Source organism: Melospiza georgiana, chromosome 1 (genome assembly GCF_028018845.1).
Source record: "Melospiza georgiana isolate bMelGeo1 chromosome 1, bMelGeo1.pri, whole genome shotgun sequence".
In the NCBI taxonomy this organism is placed as follows: Eukaryota; Metazoa; Chordata; class Aves; order Passeriformes; family Passerellidae; genus Melospiza; species Melospiza georgiana.
This window is the reverse complement of record NC_080430.1, coordinates 131,280,414-131,308,395: the sequence shown is the minus strand read 5'-3', so window position 1 is coordinate 131,308,395 and position 27,982 is coordinate 131,280,414. Positions and strand designations below refer to the sequence as shown.

The 27,982-nt window shown below is 38.9% G+C and overlaps 1 protein-coding gene across 1 annotated transcript in view; it reads right to left on the bottom strand.

The window, feature by feature from the left end:
- RNF19A (ring finger protein 19A, RBR E3 ubiquitin protein ligase) overlaps window positions 1–27,982 on the bottom strand; it is a 57,189-nt gene that overhangs the window by 6,628 nt on the left and 22,579 nt on the right. The window contains exons 3-7 of the mRNA XM_058022966.1: window positions 13,765–14,512; window positions 7,895–8,103; window positions 5,828–5,972; window positions 5,108–5,270; window positions 647–761 (exon numbers count right to left, since the gene is read on the bottom strand). Coding sequence (XP_057878949.1) covers window positions 647–761; window positions 5,108–5,270; window positions 5,828–5,972; window positions 7,895–8,103; window positions 13,765–14,381 — 1,249 coding nt within the window. The 5' untranslated portion in view covers window positions 14,382–14,512. The remainder of the gene's footprint in view (window positions 1–646; window positions 762–5,107; window positions 5,271–5,827; window positions 5,973–7,894; window positions 8,104–13,764; window positions 14,513–27,982) is intronic.

The window sequence follows — 27,982 nt, the reverse complement described above, 5'->3', positions numbered from 1 at the left end:
GCTATCCACAGCAGCTTGCTGAGCAACTGTGAAGATGCCTGTGCTGCAATAAAGGAGGAGACAGTGCCAGGCAAGTCCCCTCCTTTCAAAAACAATCTGGGTTTACAGTGATCTTGAAATTACCTGGGAAGATGAGACAACTGTTTTGTAAGGAACAGCAAGATTCTCCTTAAATGCTATACTCAACAATCACCATGATAAAAAGTGTGATGTAATTTGAACTTACTCCCAGAGCAAAATAAGTGGTTTAGCAACTACTGCAATGTTAAGTGTAAGAGACTATTTTTGTTCTGCATGGAGAAAATTTTGATATGAAGCTTTTAAAATATGAATAGACTCTGTGGCAACAGTTTTTTTTTCTTGGTCATTTAAAAAAACTTTCAATATTTCAGTCTTAAAAGCCAGAAGCGACAATGTGAAAATTTCAAGATAAAAATTAGTTTTAATTCTTCAGGAAATGCTACATTAAAATCAAGTACTGTATTCTTGACTCTGCCCCAATAAATGTATAACCTCAGAATCCTCCTTGTATTGGTTCCTTCACCTATAAAAGGAAACTGCAGCACTTAGTTGTGTTATTCATGAGTGTTTATAGAGCTCTGGTTGCAAGGTGCTACCAAGACACAAAATAGTAGTATTTGCTTACCTACAGTTACTGCAGCTACAACTGGAGAAACAATTACAGATAAGGTTACACCACCTGCTATAGCCAAGTTTCGCTTGTGCTTTGAAATGTCTTTGCCTTCGTATCGATTGTGAATCTTGAAAGAAGAAAAGAAAGGGGGTTTAGAGCATTATCAACATCAATAATACATTGCTGCAAGGATGGAAGAAGTGCAATCATCACTTTTACGCAATGATTTATTTCTTATCTCAAAGAAAATAAAATTTATACGTATCTTAATTTTAGGCAATCTCTTCCAAGTCCTCCCATCCAGCAATTAAGCATTTATTCTCAGCCTTTGAAGAGCTAAGTAATTGAAGAGCTTTGTTTAATCATTACTCCAGCTTACATGGCTGGGAACAGCAGACAAAATTCAGGATAAAGGAATTGCCACATATGATCAAATTGACACATCTTATTCCAGTTGTCTTTTCCCTGAACAGTATGGAGTTGAAACTTTCACAGATTACTAGATCTATAGAAACAGGCTGACATAACAGAGTCACAAGAGAGCCTTCACCAAACACAGCCTGGAGGGAGGAGAAAGCAAGAACTCCACCTCTCCAGCACCCCCTCATGACAAGCTGTTGAGACAAGAAATGTTTCTGCAAACCTGAATCTTAGCTGTGCTTCTGTTTACTGAGGAATCTGCTGCCCAAACCTCTTACTGGTTATTCAAGTGTGCAATAACTCTGCAATGTGACTGCCTTAAACTCACCTGCCACAAGCCCCACAAGAACCTGAGAGACCTTTAAAGATCACTGTTCTACAGAGGCTTCCCACATTTGTGTGTTTCATTTACTCTCCCTGGGAACATGGTTTCTCAGAGGTATGCACTACATCTAAGATATAATTACAAAGGAACAACAGGTATCTTAATGGCTGTCACAAAGCCAAGTTAATCCTCACCCCATCTAAGGAAGAACACAAAAGATGAGTACACAAGAAGACAATGACAAAAAATGAGTGCCATGCTTTCTAAATAGCATGTTGTTGAATGCTGTGCTTTCTAAAATATAATTTCAATTAGAGATTTGCTAGGGCTGTTCTCATTTTGGAATAAACAAAGTCTTTGTTCAGGCAAGGAAAGGGCAGAGAAGGCACTGTGCTTTGTGCAATGAGAATGCATTTATGTGCTCTGAGGTACAATGCAGAGTGAGGGAGCACTTGAATATTGAACATGCCTATGGATTAAAAAGGAAAAACTGAACATGAACACTCGCAGTGTATGTAAGAATTATAAACCCAGAAAGATTAGGTTTCTGAGCAGTTAGCAGGATCACCTAAGGTGCTGAATTTTACTGTTACAGACAATTTTAACTCCTGAAACAAAAGGCATAATACAACAAACAGACATGCATAAAGGTTACTGGATTCCTTAAACACAAAGCAAAAAAAAAAAAAAGGAATGGAAGGAAGAGGTTACAGAGTAGAAATTGATTTAAAACATCAAGATAGAAGGTCACACTGGTAGAAACTACTATGAAGTAAGAAACTTCTGGATATTGACTAAATAATAAAGTATAATCAAACAAAAACACTAAGCCCGAAGAGAGATTTCAATAAACACAGAAACCTATCAGGTTCCAAGACTTATATCTATAAAACCAGAACACTAGCACTTCCTCAAGGAAACTCTATCAAAGCACAAGCACAAACTCTTCCAATGCAAAGGACACACAGAATGTGAAAAAGAACAATGAAGCTTCCTTTACCAAAGCAGCAGCAGCATTAAGGAAATAGAAAGTAGGTCAAATTACTATGAATGGGTATAGAAGAACAGCATGAGGGTGTTAGAAAGGTTAACCTAGGGGACACAAAAAGCAAGAGATATCAAAGTCAAGAAGAAATTATTCTATGAGTACAGTGCTAGTAAGAGGAAGACCAAATTGGATCAATTTGCTGTTTAAAAAAAATAAAGACAGCCAGCAGATCAAACTGGAGACCTGTTCCTATTTTCTTTTCCCTTCAGTTGTCATTGAAGATCAACTGTGAGCCAGACAACTGGTAACAAAGAAATAAGATCTGTACAAATACAGCAGATTGGAGTGTACTTACATGAGTTGATCTGAGAAATATCTCAGCAGGCCAAATTTCAGAGTCATTAATAGTAATTTTTGAAAATTATAATTAGTAGATGTCTGAAAAAAAAATCCAGGAAAACTGGAAATGGTTAAATGGCAATGATAATCTTAAAAAGGGTACAAACCAAGAAGTTGAGGAAGTAAAAGACCACTGAATGAACTTTCATTTCCTGAAAATTGGGACCTTGTAAACATCAAAGCAAAGGTAGGAAACAAAAAGGTCACACTGAGGTTTTTGTTTTCAGGTAGAAATCATGCCAATTTAATTTTCTCCTGTAACAAGATAAGTCAGCCTTGAGGATGGGGAGAAACAGATGTCACACACTGACTAATTAAATTCTTACATTCTTGCACGACACTCAAGCAGTTATAATAGTCCAGATAGAAAAAAAGATGAGAGAAATCTACTAAGCTTCATGTGAAACTACAGAAAACATGTGAATAGTCATATTTTGTAACTACCCAAATTGAGACTCTTCACTCCATACTTCTGAGAGATGTGCCTTGGATCCAAGAGTATTGAACATTTTCATTAATGTTGAAGATGGAAGGAGAACGTGTGTGGTGAAATTCAGGCCAGTACAATCTGGCATAGTTGCAAGAATTCACTCCAGTTGTGAGAAGCTGAAAAAATGGCCTGAAATGACCAGATGCAGCTGAATGGCAATGAGTTCAAGACTACCTGTAGGAAGAAGCCTGCATTATCAGTATGTGGGAAAGGGTTTGTGTTTTAGAGCACACAAAATGAAGACAGCACATTGTTGAAGAAGAGGTAAGTGGTAGTTACTGGCACAGAATCAGCCTTTCATTTAACTCAGCAGTAGTAATGCTGCAGCTTCACTGCTGTATTCAAACTGGACAAAAAGGTGGCATGAACAACTACAAGGAAATCCAGAAGAGGAGAATCAGATATCTAAACCAGTGTTTTCTTGACAGCTTGTAAAGAAAAGCTGGAAGTGCTAGGTTTGTTAAGAATGGACCTGAAGTATCATTAAATATGTAACAGCATATTGCAAAACAAAAGGATTCTTGCATCAGCTGAAGAACAGAGCAGTAGGAATCTAATGCAAATTCTCTTCCTATATCTATGTTAAAAACACAAAGTTTTTCTAAGAAAACCAAGCTTGAAGGGCCTGTGGGATCTCCACTGTCAGATGTTTCGAAGTGCAAATATTTGACAGGGTCACAGAGAAATGACCACTAGGCACTGGGGTACCACAGAAATTCTCACCAGGCTGCCCTCACAGACTAATCCTTTGAGACTTTAGTACATGAAAGGTGCTCTGTGATGGGGTCCTATTCAAAAATATAATGAGAAAAGCTAATAGTGCAATTTGGAACAGGTAACTGCTGCCTCCTTCCTCTCCTCACTTACAAGGTTCCAGTGACTGTATGGGACTAAGCTGTAACAGAATAAAAAGGTCAAAACCCAACTGTAGCAGAAAGTAGGGTACTTGTTAGAAAGAAAAAGATTAAACAAATACAGTGGAAAAGCTGTACCCCTGAACATTCTGTCTAGCAATCACACTCCCCCTTCCCTCACCAACAAATGCAGAATTATGAGTCTGTGCCAGTCACTGCGAGAATCCATGCTGATAAAAGCAGAAAAACGAATCTTCCAAGCCATTATTTCAAAAAGCCTACTTCCAAAAGATCTAGATAACTTATTACTATATGTTAAATTACATATAAGAATTTGTTGATTACTTTATAGTAAAAGGTATTCTATTTTTTAAGAGGAAATATATCAACTGCCCTCTGTTTAACATGATCATTTTTTGCTCCTTCCTAGAAGAAGTAAAACGAAGGCAAGCCAGCTAGCACTGAAGACTGTTCCACATTGGTGGACTGGCCCAAGGCAATTAACAAGCTGCTGAGTATAAATGCTTAAATATGGGTATAAAAAAACCTGAACAAGTATAATTTTATACTACAATTCTGGTAATTAGCTGCTTTTCAGAAAAAAAAAATCCTTTTTGTCTTCCTTGTGCTCTAAAAATTATTTCATTTTAAGGGACAGAAGGGAAGCTACAGATTAAAACCAGAGCAATTCTGAAAAAGCGTGCTGGAACTTTCATGGCAGGATGTAGAAATTGCAAATTGTTCAGTGTTTTGCTCTGCAAGTTTTAAGAGAACCTAAGATTCTTAAAAAACACTGCTTTTTGTTCCTCTACAACTGACACAAATATCCTTAAACAAAGCAGGGGTTGGCTGCTTTGGTATTTTGGATATTGTTTGGGTTTTTGTTTTGTCTTTTTCTTTTAGAGGCCAGTTTAAGACACCCAACTAACACAGTATCACCCAAGCCATACAGCAGAAGGTAAAACCTGAAGCATGCTGGGACTGAAGCACTTTTTACCTTACGTCCCACATAGACAGGAATTCCAATAATCATAGCAGGAATAGCAATGCCAGCTATTAGGGCAATTCCTACAGGAGCTCCTACAAGTGTCCCTAGTTGCCACAGGATTTTCTTCTTACGGCTCCATGGTTTCTTTCCCCAAAATGTGCAACCTGATGGGCTAATAGAGAGAAATAAGAATGCTGTAAAGAAGCAGTAAGTAAATCAAGGTAGCTATACACTACTGAACATTTCTCTAGTTACAAAATTTTTGTCCCTAGGTTCAAGTTACAGATGTAATGCATCATCAGTTATTTAATCAGATTTTTTTTTTTTGCCTTAAGAACATATTTTGCAATGTAACAAGAAGCATATTGCTACACACCAATCTATGGCTCACAGTAACCTGTATAATCAGAACTTTTGTATTGCCTAATACAAGGACAATATAAATGTATTAGGACATCAGTAAAAAGAGGGTGTGTTAATCCAAAATACTTGATTTGTACTAAGAACACGTTGCATGCATAAAATTTACAAAATATTTTAAAATAAAAATAATAAAACACTAATTTAAATACATATATTGAAAACTGACTTAATTCTCTAATATGAATACTTCAACAGTAATTCTCTACTCCAAGAAAAAGAAAGCCAGAATTACAGCACTTGGGAATCTCCTTCTAAATACTTTAGAAAACAAATCACCAACCACACAATTTTTTTTCTTAAATGTACCTTAAATAATGTAAATCTGAGATCTCTTTCATACACAGCCAACAGAATTCACAGCCGCAGACGGCACAAGTCATGTGATTGCAGCTTCCATCGTTCATTTTTATTATATAAGCAGCACAGCGTGGGCATGGCTTTATGTCATCAGCTGTTTAAAGACAAATATTAGAATCATATCAGCTCTTTAGACAATCAAATATAATCACAATACAGATATACATTTGGGAAAACTGATTGAACTGTTACCCGAAAAACTGAAGAAGTTTTTTATAAGGTTGCTTTACAAATCTTCATTTGGCCATGACCTGATATCAAATCTGTTTTTACAAACCTTGGACTGAGCAAAACTAATGAAAACAAGGTGTAGTAGACCACATTCAAGTAATTGAATAGTTAATGCATACTCTCTGTTCAAGGATTTTCTAAGCTTAATGAAATATGTATTAGAGTCTGACATTAAAAATGTATGCTAATACAGGACTGATAATAAGGTCTCTTTAAATATAATCCTCTTTTACCTTTCATGCTGTTATGAATCTTGTACTTTATTATTCAGTCTCCACTCTGTTAACATATCTTAAATCCATCTCCCCATTCACATTAATGTACTTCTTTGGTACTGCCAACCTCCTCTTGAGTCCTTTTCACAGCCCTACTTTATACTTACTAACTTCCCCCCAAAAATATAGTGGAGCAGAAGAAAACTCTGGAGAATCTCCATGTTCCCAAGTCAAATACGGAAAAATGAGGTTAAGTGATCAGCTCTGTCAAACAAGGGGTCATTGAGCAACAGTGAAACACACACACCCCACAGTTGTGATCTTCACTCCTGTTTAACACCTGCACTTCAGGACAAGCTGTTTATTCACAGCAGCAGAAATACCTTGCAGCTCCCAGCACAGAATTCCAAGTTTACTGCCTCGGTGCTACTGGGTAAGACAAAGGGAAAGGAGAGCTCATACTTGATAAAAGAATACCTAAAGGGGTGCAGAACAGCAGAAAAAAGTATCTCTACCAAGCCCAGTGCACAAGGAGTAAGCAGCTGAAAGGATTCATTAGCTACTCCCACCTGAGAGCACATGCACAGCCTACAGGGCAGAAAGTACACAGAGCAAGTTCTTCAGCACAGCAAAGGCAGAGCTACTGCTCTTCAGGCTGAGAGGAACTGAAAGGGTAAGGAAAGGAGCTGGTGTGCTAATTTATTTAGCTTATTTTCCGTTTTATTTGAAAGCTAAAGCGAGATGCTAATTTTTAGGGCAAGATGGGATACATTATTAAAATAAGCCAGTGCAAACTACAAATTAGAGACTCTCGAGTCAGGGGCTGGATTAGAGAAAAACAGCTCTAACTACAAGGTGCAAGTGGGACTCTTTATCCCAAATATCTACCTTGCTTGTTCAGGCAGACAAAAGCTGCCAAATAAATCAGAGCTTTATTCTTATCAATTCAGAGCCAACTCTTATCAACAGCAAACTGGAATTTTGATGTGCTAAACACTACTCTGAATAGTTTATCTGCTTTTTTTTGGGAGTTACAAACAAGCTCAGCTTTAAGAGATGGAATTGTTTGCCCTCTGGTAGACAAGACAGATGAGCATTTCCTGGAAAACCAGAAATTAGTACTAACAAACATATCAAACATCAAAGCTGGCATCAGAGTAATAGTCTTTTTGAAAACAGAAAATCAGTGGTTACGAGTTTTAATTTTAACAGCTGGGGAACTTCACCTACAGCGAAGAAAGCAAGTGTACTAAGTTATACAACTAAAAATGTCAATGTGCAAAAGTAGGCTGCCTTGCAGCAAGTTTGATTTCCCATTTTTCAACTACAAAGAACTTTAAATGGTGACAAGCTTTTAAGACTTAAGTCAGATGTTCTGGTCACAGAGTACTTCAAAGCATAACACTTAAAATTTTAATCCAAATTCAGAATTATTATTTTATGTTTCTGAAAAACAAAGCATCTAGTATCTATCTACTATGTCACTATTCCATTCTTTCCTTATCTAGGGCTAATTGTGCAAATGTCCAGAAGAGATGTTTTACAGCCACAGCACCCCAGTCATAACTACCTGCTGCTCCAGACTCCTGGCTGTAACTGATAGATGAGGAACGAATGGTTCTCAGGCGCAGGCTCTGGGCTCTCTCCTGGCGAGCAGCATCGCAGGTCTGGTTGGGATGCCAGATCTGCTTGCAGTGGTAGCAGAACTCCGTCCCGCAGCCCTCGCGCCCGCACGTCAGCTTGGGGCAGCTGGCACATCCGAACGCGATCACTGCGTACCTTTAACAACAGAGAGAATTCTGCTCACGAAACCAGCTCTAAGTATAGAACAAAGCTGACTATGCAGCTGTCAGGGCAGCTGGAGCAGGTACAAAGGCAGTGCACATCAGAAACTGACCTCTTCCTTCAGGAGGCAGCCAGCACCAGCTCCTAAACTCATCTTTCCACAGCTCTATTGCCATTGCATTGGATTAAGATTGTACAGAAATACTATAACCACTGCAACACTCACTCACCTTTACTCCATGCAGTATTCAAATATACTGTATTTAAAGCTGAATGCAACACTGTAAGGTTTACAGCCACCAAGAAACCACAGTTTAGAAGAGTGGGACAATAAACCCAAACAAGGTGTTTAAGCAATTAGGGGAAGTTAGAGGTTCAGAAGTGTCCCAGTCACTCTGGGCATGTCTTAGATCGACCCTGTCCATTGCAGTGTAACTTACACCTGTAACAACAACCGGTTTGACACTGCAACACATTTTAGGATTTTACTAATTGTCTTTTATCATGAATACTACTACTTACTTTAAATAGATGTTTGTTAACTCTCTGTATTTTAAAATGTCTAAACAATGAACCAGGTAGTTTATAAATAGGATTTTGTTTCTCAATAATTAAGGCATTTAAAAATACATTTCAAATGCAAATGTAAAAATTGGCAAGAGTTTGGGCCTCAATGCCACTCTGACAATACTACAGAGCAAAAAACCTCCGAGAATGTTGAGACTTACAGAACTGTGTCACGCTACTTTGTAATCAGACACTACATGAACAGTTCTGTACAATGAGAGCTGAAGTAACAAAACTGTTCCTTCATTAGACCTGCATTTCAAAGTTCACAGGGTAAAAACACAATGTGTTCACATTAACAGTAAATACAAACATATGTATATATGTTTTATAATTCATACCCATTGTAGCTTTTTTCAATAATTTTATGTAATAGCTTTCTTTTAAATATATAATACTAAGTCCACTGGTATGAACATTTAAAACAGATGTATGCTTTTATTCACATGAACAGGGTCCCTGAGTAGACTTCAACAGACTTATAAATGCAACAAGACTTCAGTTTCTGTCTGTTCAAATTAAGGTAATTTTATTTTTAAAGACTGTTTATTTTTACCCCCGTCCAGTTTATAGCAGTTGCATACATTAATTCAAAATATTCTTTATTAGTAATGATACTTTTAAAATATTCACACTTACAAGCCCAACTTAAAATTTAGCTATTTTTATTTAAGTAGCTAGATCTGAAACTCTGCAAAGTTAATGCAAAACCTGTCCCTTCCATTATTGTTTTAAAACAGCATATTTGATGTTCCTCCCTAGGAAATCTTGCAAACAAATACGACTTTCAACACTTACAGACGATGCAGTTACAAATGAGATACATGCTTGTCTGTTTACAAATATTTCCTGCTTTCCAAGTAGAGATTTATTTCAAAAATTGCTAGACTCTTCTATATTGCTGCCAAGTTAATCAGCTTCATTTTCCCTACTTTCTGCAAACTGAAGAGATAATTGCTTTGCATGTACACAAAGAGACTCTGATCCAAACACTTCTTTCAACATACAGGGATACATTCAAGGCTTGCTAATCTTAGACCAAAAAAATCTCAAGTCTAAGACACAGAATCAAGTACCAATTTATATCCTGCCACCTTTCTATCACTAATAAAGCATGGGCACATCCCTGAAAGCACTCCCTAACTGGTACTGATGAATTTGGCAAACCTTTAGAAAGTAACTTTTTAGACCAGAGAAAATCTCAGTTCCAACTGTACAGGGTTACAAGTTTAATTTTAACATTTGCATTCTTTTTAAAGGAGATGTGAAGGCCTAAAGTTCTTGTTTAGGGTGAGAGAAGGGACAATCAACCAAACTCAAAGTAATACTCAGTAAAACAAAAACCAGAGGCAGTGAGCCATTAATTGCAGGCTGCACAGTGAAAAGATGGAAGAAGAATCTGTACTTGTTTGCATGATCTGCTTTTTGCCTGATAAAGGCATGAACATTTAGGCATTGCTGCTCTCTTCTAATGATGTCAGCAATACAATCTCAGAGCAAAGCCATTAAATAATTCAAACAGAAGAAAAGACAGAACTCATCTGGAATACTGATTCAGTGACGCCTGTTAAAATTACACTGGAGAACTGGTATGAAAAACAGACTATAAAGATATTGTTCTAGGAGAAGGCTCATGAGGTTTTGTACCAGTGCTCCTTCCTCAGCGAAAGATCACCTATGACAGTGTCTCCCATCAAGCCACTGCTGGTAGGTTACAGCTGGTCCAGACTTTCACAGTGCTTCAGGTAACAACATGATCAGGATGCATTTGAGCTTGCAACAGAGCCTCTCCTCCAAACTCATGTGCAGCTCTCCTATGGGAAGGATAAGAAGTTCCCTACTGGGATAGAAGTAAGAGCAATACATTTGGTACTGTAGATAATTTTGTTTCAAGATCCGTTTGGTTCAAGTTTTGCTGACCCTAGGACTTGTTTTTACTGAAATAGATTTGGAACAGAGAGGAAAAAGAATTATTTAGTTCTTAACCATTAACTTGTTTCCTTAGAACCCAGGAGACCAATGATATAAAAAAACTCCTATGTTTTAACAGACTGATCTAGTTTCCCTCAATTTTTTCATTTCAGGGATCGAACATTTTATAATTATTTGCTCTTTATCTGGTCCAGATTTTTGACTTAGTGTGATGCCCAAACCCTGAAACAATACTACATGGGACATTTGATCAACACTGAGAAGAGTTGAAGCACTGTTGTGCACCATCCATTTTTACCTATTTCTACAGAAATTTTTTCCTACTAAAATGCTCAATTTCACACCTATTTCCTATTTATTACAGTACTTGTTTCCAATCTTCAAGTCAACTTCAGGAAATTATGCTACCCTCTGAAGTTACTGCACCTCTCCTACTTTGGGATTAATTGCACATTTAGTAAATGCATGCCATCCATTTCCTTCATGAAATATTTGATCCATGCTAAAAGGTCATAACCCTAATGCATTCTGCCAGTATGGCACTTCAAAACCTGTTCAGAAAAAGAAATAAACCGCAGCTTTAACTGCATATTGTACAAGTGGATTAGCTGCCAAAACAATTAGAAACTGTGACTACTGTTGCACCATGTAATTATTAAAGTAAATGTCTGCTGATCTGCAGTTTGTGCGCACTGAATGTCTTGCATCACCCCTGAACAGCCTTTGTTAGCAAAGGCTCTTCTGTGGAAGTCTGAGTAGAGTTTGCTTCCCTAAACCTTACACCTGTACAGTTCCTTCATCCTCCTGCTAAGCTCCACCACAACATCAAATCCCCATTATTACTTTCCACACGACTCCCACCCCACTTCTCCTTCCTACCTCCCTCTGTGTGCTTTCCCTCAGCTGGGTACATACACACTTGTCAGACAGTGCTGTGGTGGCTGCCTGAAAGCCAAATTTAAATTTTAACTGGAGGACTCATACACAGGTACTACTCTTGCTGGAGGCACTACTGATGGTCTGTCTGTTGTATAAGTAGTATGCATGCCCTTTCCCCTAAAGTACTTAGATTAACTTCTGCTGAATTCTCAATCCCTGCTGCCCAACAGATCTAAAGGTTCTGAAGGTTTCAAAACAATCAGGAGAAGGATAGGAAGAAGACAAAACATGGTTGCAGGAGCCCTTGTTTGTTTAGGATGACAACCAGAAACAGTGATCCCCCTGAGAAGTACCCAAGCAGCCAACTTTATTCCACTTTAAACTTACAGTAATGAGAATTCAGTGAGGAGGCACTATCTGTGCATTAAAAGCAGAACTCATCTACCACTGTGAAGCATTTCCTTGCCACTCCAAGTATAAGGAAAAATCATGGTACCAAAAGCACAACATAAGGTTGCCCATGCAGTACAAGTTTGTTCCCTTCACACAGACATTGGCAGAGTTTATCTGCCTGGCAATATACTGTATTTTTCACAGGACTCCCCTCCCAGAGTATGGAGCATGCAACAAGCAGTTCTGGAGCAATGATTTAAATACTTGCTGCACATTAATGCATTGCTGTGGTCCCACATGACTGCATGGAACTTTAACTTTGCTCTAAACATCCACTTTTTATTTTTATGATGGTATTATCCATAGCAATTATCATCACAGCTCTGACCACTTAAAGATACTTAGAAGTTTGCTTTTTTTAAAACAGATAAGAAAATGGATGCATAAAAACCAAAACAGGTTAAACAAACCTGCCTTAGTCTACTTAATTAAATACTAAAAAAAGTATCTTAGCCACAAACATGGTATAATAGAAAATATTTTAACAGGTCTTAAATGCTTCTCCTCAGCTTGAATAATAACTGCTTATACCACAAAAACTCAGGGCAAAGCATGCTTCTGAATATCAAATAATACCTTCCAGTGGTTGTTTAATTTTTCAGTATCAAAATATTAAGAGTAAACTGTACTGGCTTTGTCCATATGACTTTGTTACAAGCTCATGCAACCAAAACATCTCTCAAGTTATTTTTCCTTCTGTCCTCAAACTATGCCACAGCAATGCCATCCACTTTGGACCAGATATGAAACTATCAACTTTCCAGTCCCTGCTTTTGACTTGCGCTAGCAAATTCTGTTTCTTTTTAAGTATGAAAGCAAAATTGTATTTTAAATAAGTCCTAAACGTTAAGCACCTGGTTATTAATACTGGAGTATTTAATCTACCTAACAGTCAGTCCTATCTTGCTTGTTCTCTTGCAACATTCTTCCTCTTCTTCATTCTTCTTATTGCTCATCTGTGAGCTGTTGAAACAGAGCTGTCGGCCTCTGAGTTTTTAGTGTGCACTGCACATCTGGACTGCAGTAATGCCTAAAATCCTTAAGCAGTATGATAACACAAACAATCTCTAAAAAGCAGCTTGCTGAAGAATGGCATTTTGAGACACCAGCAGCACAAAAGCATGATGAGCTGCTGCTCAGTAGTATTCAGCCTACTTAGAATTCAGCATGATTTCAGAACTGTTTAAAGTATTAAAGTAAAGTTAAAACATTACGTTCCCCAGATAATAAGCAGGAACAAGCTGATTATCTTACATCAGAATCCTGCTGACAGGCAACAAGTGCTGTCTCAATCAGCCACAAGATGGAAGATATCTGAAGCAAGAGAGGCCTTTAAATTCAAAGGAAAGCTTAAATCATTTTTCACAGTTAAAAAGCCAAATTACCCACAGCGCTTTAACAAATTAAGCTAAATTACAGTCACCAATTTTTCAATTCTCTTCAGTTTGAGCTTTGTATCATTTCCTTGGCAGTGCAACATCTAAATTTCTTTTGCTTGCTGTAAATAAAGGCAGGCATCTACCAATAAAAGTTGCTTGACATTGCTGAAACTCCCTCTGTGCCAAAAAAAAGGGAAACCTACTCGAGAAAGCATTTTATTTGGGAAGGTGGTTGTGACTCGGAGAGGTTCTTATTGTTGTTTTCAATTTAATTTGTTTTGATTTCTTGTCTTTTTTCTTATTAAAGAGAATTCTACCTGCTACCTATTCATACAACAGTAACAACACCCTAAGTAAAGTGAGTGACTTTTCAAAAATTATAATGCTATGAAAATGATGTACTTACACTGTGACTTTTTTGCAAATATAGGAGAAAAATACATACCCACAATCTGGAGCTGGGCACCACCTACAGTCAGGATCCGCAACCAGCCATCGCCTAAGCATAAACTCTTCATATTTTTCCATCAAGATGTCATCATTTAATATCAAACGAATATCATGAGGATTAAAGCGTTCTGAGCATTCTGGGCAGCTAATATTAACTCTGCTCTCTGAGATCTCAATGCGCAGGTACTGACGCAAGCAATCCACACAAGACCTGTGGTGACAAGTCATTATCTCCGGGAACCTGTCCTTGGAGTGCCGCAAAAGGCACAAGGGGCACTCCATGAAGTCTCCGCTTGGTTTGCTGCTAGAGGTTGTTCCGTTATCAGAAGAGGTACACGTGGAGAAAATAGAGTTCTTGTCTGTACACATTTCTGAATGAATACTTTCAATACTTGCAATTCCATCGACACCTCCATTTAAATCCCTAGACTTGCGTTTCGTGTCTTTTTTTCTCCGAAAAAGTGAGCCCAATGAAATTCTTCTTTTCTTTGGTGCCTTTTTAACTGATGGCAAGCTCACAGAGGAAGCAGAAGACTGGAGGTCCCGATCAGAGCCCATTTGCCGATGTAAACTCATGTCTAGGTCACTCATCAGAAAGGGGTTAAAGTTCATATACAATCCTAATCATTTTTAAGGATCAAATGGAGGCAGAGGATACAGCCATATTATTATGTAATCCAGTTTGAGAGTCTTCATGCAGAAAATTCACACGTATCTGCTTCCAGCAAATCCTTCAGAATTCCCTGTATTAGGAGGAGAGATAAAAAAAAAACAGGATTAGAATCACAACAATCACTAGTGGTTCTGAAAGGTCACAGCATTCTAGTGACCTGTTATTCCTATTGCTACCTTCTTTTCCTCACCATTTGACCCAAGACCTCTTCCTGTCAGCTTTTTCTAGCCTTTACATCCTTCTTATCTTAACAAGGCTGAAATTTCCTTCTGGTCAAGGACTATCTTTGTTACACCTAATCAGTGCAGAGAAAGGTATCTGCACTCCCCTGCTCTCCCAAGCGAAGCAGGGTGTGCGCATGTGTCTATGCATGTGTACAAATTACCAAAACCCAAGGTGACAATTAAGTAAATATGCAAGTTCTTCTATAAAGCTTAGCAACAGGCTTACAGCATTGGAAACTTCTGTTTTCTCTACCTTACATTTTCTGCACATGTGATGAGGTCAAGTACAAATACAATATAGTTAATTAAAAGAAAGATTCCTCAGTGTTTTTTGAACCATTTAGACTGACAGCAGAAATTAAATCACTGTGGCTAAACAACTCAAGATATTCTCAAAATCTGAGGGTTCTCATAGAAGTATGCATATTTATAGCATAAGGCATCTGAATATTTCAGAGAGCAGAGCTGCAGAGTGACAGCCAACACTGCTTGATTATATAGAAGCTGAAGGGCATGGCAAAGACTACAGTTAAGGTGACAACATTTGAATTTTTTATCAGATGTATTTCTGTAAGGAAAAAAAAAAGCCCCCAAACCAGATTCCCATCACACACCGAGCTTCAGTTATTACCTATGTATAAGATGACACCAAGGATTTCCTTCTGTTCTCTGATGCCTAAATGACTGCACAGTGAGAAGAGAGAGAAAGAAGGAACTCTTCCTATTTTCCTCTGACAGAGGAAAAAGCAGCAGATCATCTCCAACCAAAACCACTAAGCTCTCCCCAAACGTGCAACTATTCCCACTTCTTGGAAGCTTGACTGTACAAGAGGAATTTTTTAAACTTCTGGTGAACTGCATCAATAACAGAAGAATGAAAGACATTTGCACCAGTGTTGCAAATGTTCACGCAAAGCTACTGTCCTGCAAAACTACTGCCATCCTTTCTTTCCTCAGTGTTTACCAACCCCACAGAAAGGTGTAAATGGGTTTCTATGACCTTACCAAAAGATAAAATCAGAAACTGGATACTAAAACTAAGTCCAAAGGTAGGAACAAAGGAATGTAGAGATGAATGCCTGTGTTTATAAGAGCTAAGCAGTCTGCACAGCCCTTAGAGACCGGCACAAATCCAAACACGTGCTGCAGCCTCCGGAAGGGATCGCTGAGCTGCTTGGGTCAAGACTAGGGAAGTTTCAGGGGACGGCTCAGCAGCAGCGGAAACAGGAATCCCTCTCCAAAGAGGAAACACAGAAATAGCCCCCGGCTGTCCCTCTCAGCAGAGCCGGGCTGGGCCCTCTGACACAGCCACAGGCAGCTGCCGGGCCTGCACCAGCCGGGAGCCACGACTACAGCACTCGGTATCCACTACCAGGTATGGCAGCACTCCGCACGGACACCGCCTGCCTCAAGGGCGAACACTGAAGACAAGAGAAAAAAAGGGAAAAACCTCAACCCCCCCACAAAAACCCCTACCAAAAAATATGTACTTCTCCTGGTTTTGATAAAAAGAGATCTTACATTCTGAGCCCCTAGAGTCCTTTTAGAATTAAAAAGCCACCATATTCTATTTTTCAAATGCTGAATTATTACTGCTTTCGTCTTTCTTCTTTTTTTCCTAATAAAGGAAAATCTTGCTGTGAACATATTAAAAAAAAAGCTTACTCTGAGTCTAAAAGAGTATAAATACTTCAAGAACATAACATACTCTTCCTTCCCTCCTAAGGGAACGTTTTTAGTCAAAAAAACCCATCTTGGATGCTTTACCTGCTCCTGTTCCCAAAACAAATTTAATAATTTTGCAGCCGCTGTTTCTCATTAAATGAACTAAAACATTCCCTGATCTAAAAAAATAAAAAAATGTGAAACTGAAAAAAAACTACTCCATAATTTTCACAGAAGATGTCCTTCTCTCCAGGATCTTGGTATTATGTTATATCATAGACAGACACAACTGATAGACCATGTCTGAAATGTACTACAGACACAGTCCATTGCTGACAATTAAATTTGTATGTTCAGAAGTGCAAGAATAACCTTAAAAGCATTTTTATAATTGGATAATTACTAACATTGGTATGTTCACACAGACACCACGAGGGCAGCGGAAAGTGCCAACCTCCTAAATCAGGAGAGTTCATGAACAAAATGAACAGCAAGCAAAGCATTAATTTCAGGCAAAAAGTCTGCTGCTGTTTGTTTTTTTGGAGGGGCTGTGGTTTTGTTTGTTTTTTAAAATAAAACAGAAAAAGGTAGGAAGTAAACACAGTAACACAGCCAAGTGTATGACTACAAACCTTCCCCTCCTCCCTTTCTCTGGAGAGGAAAGAATGTGTTATTACAGCATTTCTGCCAGTTCCAACAGATGTACAAAATCAAGAAATAGCAGTTCTGGTGATGAACCAGTTGTACTTTTTTTCTTTTTAAATAAACAAAGATTCTCCCATGATGTTAAAAAAAGAGACCAGTACATCTCATAGTTCTCTCTGCATAATGGGATCTGATAAGCAGTCTCTCTAAAAGAGCAGATTGCTCTTCTAAGGAAAATAGTTAAACTTTGACAGGACTTTTGAAAAGAAAAGTTGCCAGTCATTTCAGACAATCATCAATTATGCTCTTTAGATTTAAACGCACAGAACTAGTTTCAAAAGCCAAGCTCTTCCTTATATAGTAATTTTGGACTGACATTCTAGTGACGTTCAAAGATGACTTTGCTGAAGTGAAAAGATTCAGCAGATGATTTATTAGAGGAAAAAATGAAGACAAATGTTACAATGCTAATAATGATCAGAGCTGCACAAAACCATAAAAGCTTTACTAGCGCAATCTGGAGCACTGGCCAGTTCTCATGTTGCCCAACCCAACACAGCATCTGCATGTTTCTGCTGACAAAATAAGTAAAAAATACTTGATTTTGTACAGCCAGAGAACACAATGCTCACATTATTCCAGTAACAACGAGTTCACATGAAGGGGATACGCTGTGTGCAAACTGAAGCTCGGAAATCCAACTACTTGAAATGAGCTGAGACCCACAAACTATGGTAGTAATAAACAATCTGATTTTGAGGCAACATACATTGCAAGTTTTGCATTACTCTCACTGACCAGTATGAACTCGGTCAACACACACAAGAAACTAACATGGGCAACAGCAAATGGACAGAAAAAAGAGAGAGTGCAAATCCTAAAACTTTAAAGTTCACCACTGTTTTAAACATTTCCTCAAAAGCACTTACTGACTACAGAAAAACCGTATTTCTGGCTCCCCGCCATGCCCAAAGCCCTACCACAAATCCCAATTCCAGCCGTGCTTTGCGTTCTGCTCGTGCCACAGCCTTACCACAAAACACCAGTTGCCACAGCACAAACACACGTTGTCATCTGAAGATGCATAAAGGACATTTAGAGTTGCAACTACCTGAAACTCAGTATTAAGCTGGTATCTGTTCCTTGTGCAACCCTGCCTGAAGTATTTGCTGGGGAAACCTAATAAGCATCCAGCTAAATGCCTTTAATAGTTCTTTTTGACCATGCTCCTTTAAGTAAATGCTATTGGTGACCTTATAATGGAGGCAGAGGGAAAGGAAGGGAATAATCTTGCCAAGGGAGAAGATTGCAACTGAAGAGATGACTGGGGGGATGAGTATCTTCTCATATGGCTCTCCATGGCACAATCTTTGCTTTTCTCACCAATTTCAAAACACTTTGGAAATGCCCTAAGTGCAGCTGAGAATAACTCTGCTGATTTTGCAAGAAAAGAGTGACAAACGCCTACCCCCATAAGCCCAGCTGCTGGGGGAGATCAGTTCCCTCATGCTGCTAACTGTCCTCCAAACACACCAGAGCACAAGCTCAGCATGCTGCCTACTCTTCCATTACATGCCCAGTCTGGGGCAAAAAGTCTGCCATCAGGGCAAACAGCTTCACACGTGTGCAAAACAAAGGCAGGCTCAAACATCAGCTCGGAAAGCAGAGAACCCACCATAAACATAGATGTAACTACAGCCTCCCTAAACACCTTAAATATTCCCTCATGTAATTGATGCTTAAATAGTACATCTAGACTTCTGTTCCAAACAAACTCTCTTCATCTTAGGCATTTGCTCCTCCAACTCTGTCAGCATACTGAAAGCTGCTTCTTGATTAAACTGACTCCTAATGGCTTCCTTTCTGACATCTACAATTCCCAACATCTGTGCTCTCTAGCTGCTTTCTGAAATGGACTGATCCAGCTTAAACAGAGATGTAAAACAAAAGACCAAAAAAACAAATAAACCTTCAGAGCTTGAATTTCAATCACCATCACAGAGAATTTCTGCTTCCCTCTTCCAATAAGCATCTCCTACCAATCACACAGAATTCTAAAATTTCTAAGCTGCAATGTTGTTAACATAGAGACATCAGTAATCATCTAAAAGAGGCATCAAAAAACAGGTTTTCCTTTTCATTTAATCCATTGTCTAAGAACTATAAACATAGAGGAATAAAATGTAAAACAAAAATATGGAAGAGCTGAAGCTACTCAATTAAATACCAACACACAGGATTTTAAAACGGCAAACAAGTACCTGATTTCAATGGCCATCCTTTAAATGTCAGCTCATTCCACAGCAGTGTTTAAACTGGGGAGAAAATACAAACACTTTTGCCTGAAGATTTCTAAAAGAGTACATCCCTACTCACTTTACACATGCCTCAGGTTCAAGTATACATCTGGCATTACTGAGTTAAAAGAGTGATGAACAGCCTGGAAAAGTTTAACATCTTAGACAAGGTTAAATTTTGACATCTATGTGCTTCTGCAACACTCTGTCCCATGAAAAACATCTCACCATAGTCATGTCAATGCACATGGTGTCAGGGCATGTTAGGACTGTTACTTTTATTACAGATTATTTAGTACAAGCAGAACCAACACTTTGCAACTTGGAAGAAAACAAATGGAAATTATGTTGAAACAACAAAGGTGCTGGCAGAACCTTATATGCACTAAGATGAAAAATAAATCCTTTAATGGTAACACAATGCAGCGCACTGTATTAGGCAAATGCATATTGTGCAGGTGACATGCTTTACTGCAACAATTAGCAGAATAGCTTTATGACTCCTTCAGTATATTTCCCTTCATATTCTAAGAAAAAGAATAGAAACATTTTCCATGTGGAGTTTCAAAGACTGTAAAGACACTTCAACTTAATTTGTGTGGCATTTTTTATTGTCTTCTGACTTTGATTTCTAATAAAAGGTGAAAGAAAGGCTTGATAGTATTTGGACTAAATTGAACAGTTAATTCTTCAAAAGAAAGTTAACAAATTTGTATCAGAAGATTTCTCAAGCATTTAACACAAACTCAAACATACAGATACTTATTAAACATTTGCAGTGATTTGTTACAGTATGACATACAGGATGCAAAAAACAGTCGTCAAAGCCTCTTAAATAATTAATTTAAATCAAACTGAACTGTGTAAAACTACTTTAAATAGATGCTCATGTAAATTTTACTTCATTATGACTTTACTCCTTCAAAAAAGAGTGCCAATATGGTAATTTACATGTTATGGAAGTCTTACTATTCAGACACTTTCACAGGAAGGTATCTTTTACTTTTTATCCTGCTTTGTTCTAAGAGCTATGTACGTGAATGCTTTTCTTATAGCATGAAGAATATTTATTACAAAAGTTACTGGAGTTGCTCCTACTAGTAGTAAATCCTTTCCAGAGTGAAAATCACATGATCATTTAGTTAATTACATCTCATTTCTTTATGCTTACAATGGATAGCTGCTTACAATCGATAGCTGCAGAGACCATTATTCCAAAAACAGAATTCCCAAATCCACAACTAACTCAAGTTTTTCAAAACCTTTAGAAATTTGCCATGCCAGGACTTAAACTTCACATATCATCTTTCAAGGACAGAAAAACAGCTGCAGTGTCATAATATCACTTATTTAACTTCTGTAAATCCAAAAGACTGGGAGCAGAGTTCCCAGCAAGTACCATACCAAGCACTCACTCACTATTTGGAGCTCACAGTGGGCTCAGTGAAGGTGCTGACACAATCTGGGACATGCCCACATCAGCATGGTAAGCAGAATAGGGTAGGGCCCTTACCCCTAACTTGAGAAGAAGTCAAACCCTCTGGAATAAGCCAGCTTGGCACATGCAGACCATTAGACAAGTGCTAAGTGAGGTACAAGGGGTCTTTCAGAAGCAACAGGAGTTGCTTTAACATATGTAAGTTGCTACAATGCAGTCAGTTATTTTAGAGAAAGTCTTCTAATAATTAGTCTCACCTGACTTCTTATGGGGAGATTTAGGTTAGATGTTAGGAAGAAATTCTTTCCTCAGAGCATAGTGAGGCACTGGCACAGGTTGCCCAGAGAAGCTATAGATTCCCCACAACCTGTTCTAGGCCATGCTGGACAGAACCCTGATCAGCCTCATCTAGTGGGTGCTATCCCTGCCCATGGAGGGCAGAGGGGCAGGAACTAGATTATCTTTAACGCCCCTTTCAGCCCACATAATTCCTCAATTCAATGTTACTAAAAACCCCTGATATTCATGGATACTATTAGACAAAATTAAGAGAAAAGCATTTGTGAGGCAGAGATTAAATTATCTCTACTGCACTGTTACCATGTCTCAGTTTGTTCTGACGGCACTTTATTTTTCCTTAAGGTCCTGTGTCAATTATCTGGAAATTCTATTTTCCCTTACAGAACAAAGCAATATTGTTTGTAAAACAATGACACAAACAGACTGACTATGAACCCACTCGGGCTCAAGGACTGAGAGAGTCAGACTGACCGGGCATGAAAATCAAAAGATTGATAGTATTTACAATACAGAGAAGCCTACAGAACTGTCAAAAGTGAACTGATATACAATGTTCTGTTTTAAAATTCACAATGGTATGTAGCACATGACAAACTAACCCTGACAGCTAGAAAAATCTTCAACAGCTTATTAAAAAAAAAAAAGTTATGCTTCTTCCTTAGAAATTTATGAGCAATACATCCTGTATCATGTGTCCATGACAGCTGCTATTAGGAAAGGAAGTCTCGCAAGCTGCTCAGCTCATTCTGAAAGTCTCTGAACAAATGATTGGCAAAGCTGTTCCTCTTGCAGATAATGCCTGTAAAGAAGAGAGTACACCCAAAGTGCCTCCCTCAGTCTGGTGGCAAAAGGGAAAGAATTCCTTAAATTCTAAAAACATTTATTTTCCAAGTCAGCAGCATTAAATCTGGGTATGTTGTGTGCAGTGGTCAACCAAAGCTAAGAACTCAGTGGAGAGATGCTTTCTATTTGTGTATCTGCAGGCCTGTGTCTGTTGCCAGTAAGACTATTTGCAATTTTCCCTTATCTAACTCAGCAGAGCAATCTTAGTTCAACCACGCATTCTCTTGCGTGTCAAAAGCTTCTCCTGTGCACTGTGGTGCCTTCTGCAAACAAATGTACACCAAACTCTGCCAAGAGGAAACCAAAGGCTTGGAAACACTGAAGGGAAAAAAACACAACAAAACCAAGAAGGAAGCAAAACAAAAATCACCAAAACGTTTAACTACTTAAATCCTTTAATCACTAGAATCCTCACACTATGCTTTTCTTGCAAAAGTAACTGAATGTGTTCTCTCAGCGCAATGATGGGCATGTATGTTCACTTCTGAATGTTGTGGAGAGATTTATATATCTATACATAGATACAGATACATAGAAATAAGTATTGTTCTAAAATATTTTACTAGCTAGTCTGAAAAGTGGAACACTAAGAGATTTAAAAACTGCACAAGCTGTGTCTACTATGTGCCAAAAAAAGAGGTTTAATCTATCTGTATTAATACTTTCATTCCTGCAGTTGCTTTTTATTCTACACTATACATTGCAAAATAATTAAACACATACACCAGTGAAATAACAAAAGACAGTTTTTGTTTCCTGCAGTGTCACCATCCCTGCAAGTGGAAAACATTGCAACACTCTCGAATGCTGAGATCATTCCTACAGAAAATGTTCCATAATGAAAATGACCAATACCAACAGATTTCCAGAATAAGCAGATTTAATTTCAGGCCTGTAATTTTGTCTGGTCAAACAGCTATGGCTACATACTGAATTCTGACAAGCTTTTGTTTTCAAGCAGGCTTACAAGTTTGCTCCACTACAAACACAAACGAAATAAAGCATAGCAAGAAATGAGATGGGACAAATATTGCAGTTCTGGAACCATGAACAGGAGTACTGGACAGAGCACACAAACAGAATTTGAACAGCATACCAGAGACAGCAGCTTGAGGGGATATATAAGAGGTTACAGATTGCAGCTCCTGGCTCCTAATGATTTTTAAATTCAGCAAGAGCCAGAGTTTCTGTCCTGCACTGAGGGAAGATATTATTGACTGTCTGACTGGCAGCATCTCCCAGTTCTGTTTTATCTCTGGCATAATCAACCTCTATTTTGGAGGCAAGGGAGACAAAGAAAAAATATAGAAAAACAATTCACAAACACCAATATCCTCCTCCCCCACAATCTTGAAATAGCTTTGCCTCCAACTAAGAAATCTTGGGAGCTATTAATGGATTACTTGATTAAACATTTGGTGCTATTTTACTATTTAACCCCCCCTCCCCCGTATATACAGATATACTTTGCATAAAACTTTTAAAGTAAACTAATTAAAAGGGATTTAGAATTGCTAAAAAGTTAGTAAGAGTTTTGAATTCTTCCAGGTTAGGCTGTCCAGGTAAGACATCAGGTTAGGCTGACTAACAGGACCTTACCACGGGGATAAGAACTTGGTCAGTTTCTGAAGTCGCAGTGACAACTCACAGTAACTTACTTTGCCAGTATCTCAGCCCTTGAGAACTGAACAACTGCCCTGCTTTGGTCTTCTCGGATATCGCATTACAGAGAATTAATACTTTTGGTAAATATAATTAAATAGAAAACTTTCAGAAAAGCTTGGATGACTGAGTGAATAATTCATGCCTGTCTATTCTAGCAGCAGCAAGTCAGGGATACAGACAGAAACTATGACAGAGTTTTCTGAACTCTGTTATGGCTAATGCCACAACTTGTGAAACTGCCCTCAGGTCAGGTACAAAGTTGCACCAGCCTAACCAACAGCTCCTGTTCACTCAAGACGTGAGATTAGGTCAAAACCTAGCAAAACACATTCAAATTCTCCTGCAGCCTGACGTATTAATTTATTCTGCCAAGTACATTAACTGAAAAATCCTGCATGGATATACTTCAAATCAACATGTCAGTTTTTTTGCAATATTAGTTCTAAATTAACTGCTGCAACATCAAATACAGCCCAAGATTAACAAAAAAAAAAAAAAAAAAAAAAAAAAAAAAAAGAACAACTGAGAGAAAAGAGACAAAAACAAAGACAGGGAAAGGTCTAGCCAGGGAAGCAAAAATACTCCATCCTGCCAGAAACACTGCCTGTAGCTTCCAGACAGGAAACTCACTGCGTCCAGAAAAACCATTGGCGTCAGGAAATGGCAGAAGTACCATGAAACTTATCTCACAGCTGAACTTAATGTAAAATGAAGGGAGAACATTATAAAAGGAAGGCAAAGACAACGGACTAGTCACAGATCTTTGCTTATGACTACACTAGGTGAAAATTTAAATCTTACTGATGTGTCTTTGGAAAAAAAAATTAATGGAAAACATTATTCTAGTCCAGCTGAAAATAAATAAATAAAAACCACCAGGTTGAAAAGATAGAGCCCATTCAGCACAGGAGTAGGGGAATGATCCAGCAGCATTTACAGGCAGACTCCACTAGCACTGTAAATAGTGTAAACACTACTTTGAAAGCACAAAGCAAGAAAGAGCTGAATGCCAGTCATTTAAAGTACATCTGACGCTGTACCTATGCTGGAAATACAATACATGCCAATAGGAGAAGTTATTCTGCCAGCACAATTATCCCACCTACAACAACACCACACTATGCCAGAAGATATGCTCTGTCAGCACACAGCAGGATTTAGCCAGGTTGATGAGAGTTTTTCCAAACATTTTTCACTGACATCAACACAGACTGAGGAGTAAGCAGAGTTTCTCTATGCAAAACAACTGCTGCATAAAATGGGTAGAAAAGTCATCACAAACACGCCCACTCATGGCTTTAAAGACTGAATCTTGTGAAACTTTCTTAGGCGTTATTGCCTTATTGGTGTCCAAGCATGAATCAACACAGGGGAGTTTGTGAATCCCCTGCACACCACTGCATTAGCCTTGTGTCAGGTGACACACTGGCTCACAAAGTGCTGACAAGACCCTGACTGTGCTGCCACATTCAGGATGGTCAGAAGCTTCACACCAAATTTTAAAAAATAAATACTCAGAGTTTTCCTGCTATGTTTCACACATTTAGCAACAGAATACAAAGTCAAAAAAGACCTGCAGAAGACCGACAGTGATGTTCCTCTGCCAGCTGAGGAGGCTACAGCAGTTTTTAGTGCTCAGTGACAAACGAGCGTGTGTCAAGAGCTGCACTATTCCACTCGCTCTGTTACTTGTTAATTAGTGAACTACACTGCCAGGCCTCACAACACAGCGAGTATTTCTGAAATACAACTCCCTCGCCTCATGCTTTTGAGGAGGGATTGCAAAGCCTTTTCCTTTCCACTCACCCACTCACATTCAAACTCGCGTACCTTTTCTGTGTTGAATGTTACTTTTTTCCTTCAAAACCATCATCTTAAACAGCTCTTTCCACATAGTTATAGAAACATCATTAGCTGGGCACCTTCGTGCAACAGACTGTGACACATTACCTATTTCCAGCAGTTAATGGAAATTCCACATTACCTATCTCCAGGCAGAAAATATGGAGCAAGCATAATGCAATTCATAGAAAAGCTACTGTGCTTATTTTCTCCATTATTTAGAACAGCTAAACACTTCCTAATTATAGCCTCCAAACAAACCTGTTTTATTTCAGGTTCTGAGGTAAAACCATGCTTTGTGGTTTTTAATAGTAACACTGGTAATATGCCTTCAACTGTACCCTTTTTAGTAGATGTCTAAAAAAACCCAACACCTTAAGTCAGATTTAAAAGCTTCCTAGACCACAGAAACATCAGATTTGGTAAACTGAATTAGTACAGAAGATGCTGCCTCTAACCATGAGTACCTGTTAGCCTAAACCTGAGATCCAGTCCTCAAGTGCTGAGATTTCTTCTTTTAAAAAGCAGCACAAACAATTTGCAAACACAAAAGCTTCTTGTTTATTTTTAAATTCAGCTGCAACCCTACAGCTTGACTTTGAATTCTGTCACAGTGGCATGCACTGCTCCATTCTGTTCTGATGGCCTTAAATATAGCTTTCCTGAGCTGTCTGCAGCCAGATAAATTTTAGATTAAACAAGTACCTTAAACTGAATATAACACAAAGGCTTTCATATTTATTTTCAGGTCATAGATATTTGCTTAGTCAGCAATAACAAAAGTCAAATCTCTGCTCATCTTAAATGAGTTAAAATACCAGTTTCTCTGGTGGCTCTTAAATTCACAGTGTCTTTGAGTCCTTGTTTTCTTTCTACTTGCAAGTTAACCATTAAGAATTTCTAATTGTAGTAGCTGATTACTGATTTGTTTGGGTTTTTTTTGCTTATCTAAACCTTGTTAACACGGGGTGGGAGGAGGGAAATCCTTGAGCAATATATTTAGTTTTCCTCTAAAGAATATCTTCACTTGAAACACCAGCAAAGAACTCTTACTGTAATTGCAGTTCAAAGAGCTAAAAGCAATATCCTGCCAGCCAACAGTGTCAGGCACAAATATTTACAGAATATTCTGAAATGCCTCTAATAAACAAATGGTACGAACATAGTTTATCAAGTACATTTTCTACCCACAAAGGCCACGGAGGGAGTAGCAGGCCCCAGGGACGGCTGGCAGCGCCACCCAAGCAGTGTTTCCATTCCAGCCTGCCTCGGTGCCGGAGCGGAGCACAGCAAACCCTCACCCGGCTGCCTGCCGTCAGAGCTCCCGGCCAGCAGACGCTTTAGGAGCAGTTACCTTCATTCTCCCTTGTGCCGTGGAACTCCGAGCTCGCGCTCATGCACCGCAACAGAATGCACAAGAGCAGCGAGAGAGGGAGGACAAATTCAGTTTTTCAGCCCGAGCTGTATCTGGCACGGTCTGTCCATGTGACCGGCTCGCTATGCAAGCTTCAGGTAAATTCTCTGCGCCGAGCAGAGCCAGGAGGGGAACAAAGCCGTGCAGCAGGAGCCGAAGGCCGCGCGGCCGCAGAGCCCAGAGCCGGCGGGGCAGGGGCGCGGCCCCGAAGGCAGCAGCGGCCCCCGGCCGGGCACACCTTGTCCTTCGGGCCACCCCGCCTGGCCCAGACACAACCAGGGCAGACGGCAGCGCATCTGCCTTCTTCTCCACCTTCCAAAAACAACCCAGATGCCTTAAGTAAGAAATATTTCAATTATTCTAGAAGCAGAAAGCAGAGCCAAAGCTAACAGTTTGTACACTCTGCGGATTGCTGAAGACTAAGTGATTGCTGAAACTGGCTGCAGACACTGATCCGTGATGGTGACAGAATACCTCACACTGGTTGCCTGGAGAGTGAACAATAATACTAAAAAGATATTTAAAATAACTCAGAGGTCCCACCTATTGTTTTGTTGCCTTTTTTTTTTTTACAGTGACCAGGGCTCCCCTTTGCACCAATCCAACACCAGTAACATTCAGACTCTTCACTCAGAAGTGTAGCATTCACTCTCAGCAAGCTACACAAAACCACCAAGGCACACTCACAAGTGTGATGGTTCGTGTCACAGATCCTCACACTCAAGTCTGTAAGCAAAATGACCTTGCAACCATCTTCATGCCTTACTCTCAGCTACCCTATATATTTATAATAATAAAAGGCTCCTCACTTCAGTCAGAGCTTCTACCTGACAGCCAGCAGGTGCCAGATGAAACAGAAGAGCCCTCACTGAGGACAGCATTCTGAAACAGATTCATAACATGGATTTTATAAACCTGCATTGAACTCTCAAAGATAATGACGCTTAGCTTCCACAGCTCCTGACATGAGTCTGTTTGTTAATGGAAATCATCTTGGGAAGCAAACTGAGCGTCTGACAGAGACACCAGACAAACCAGAAACGATGTTGACATTTAAACAAAAACCAAACACAAAGAACTTCGAGTTTCATATTCGCAAAGGGCCACATCTGTCTCTACATAACCTGGTGACACTACCAACCATTACTGAGTTAACTGTAGCTTACTATCCCGTTCCAGCTCAGTGCACTGTGATCTGGACTAACCT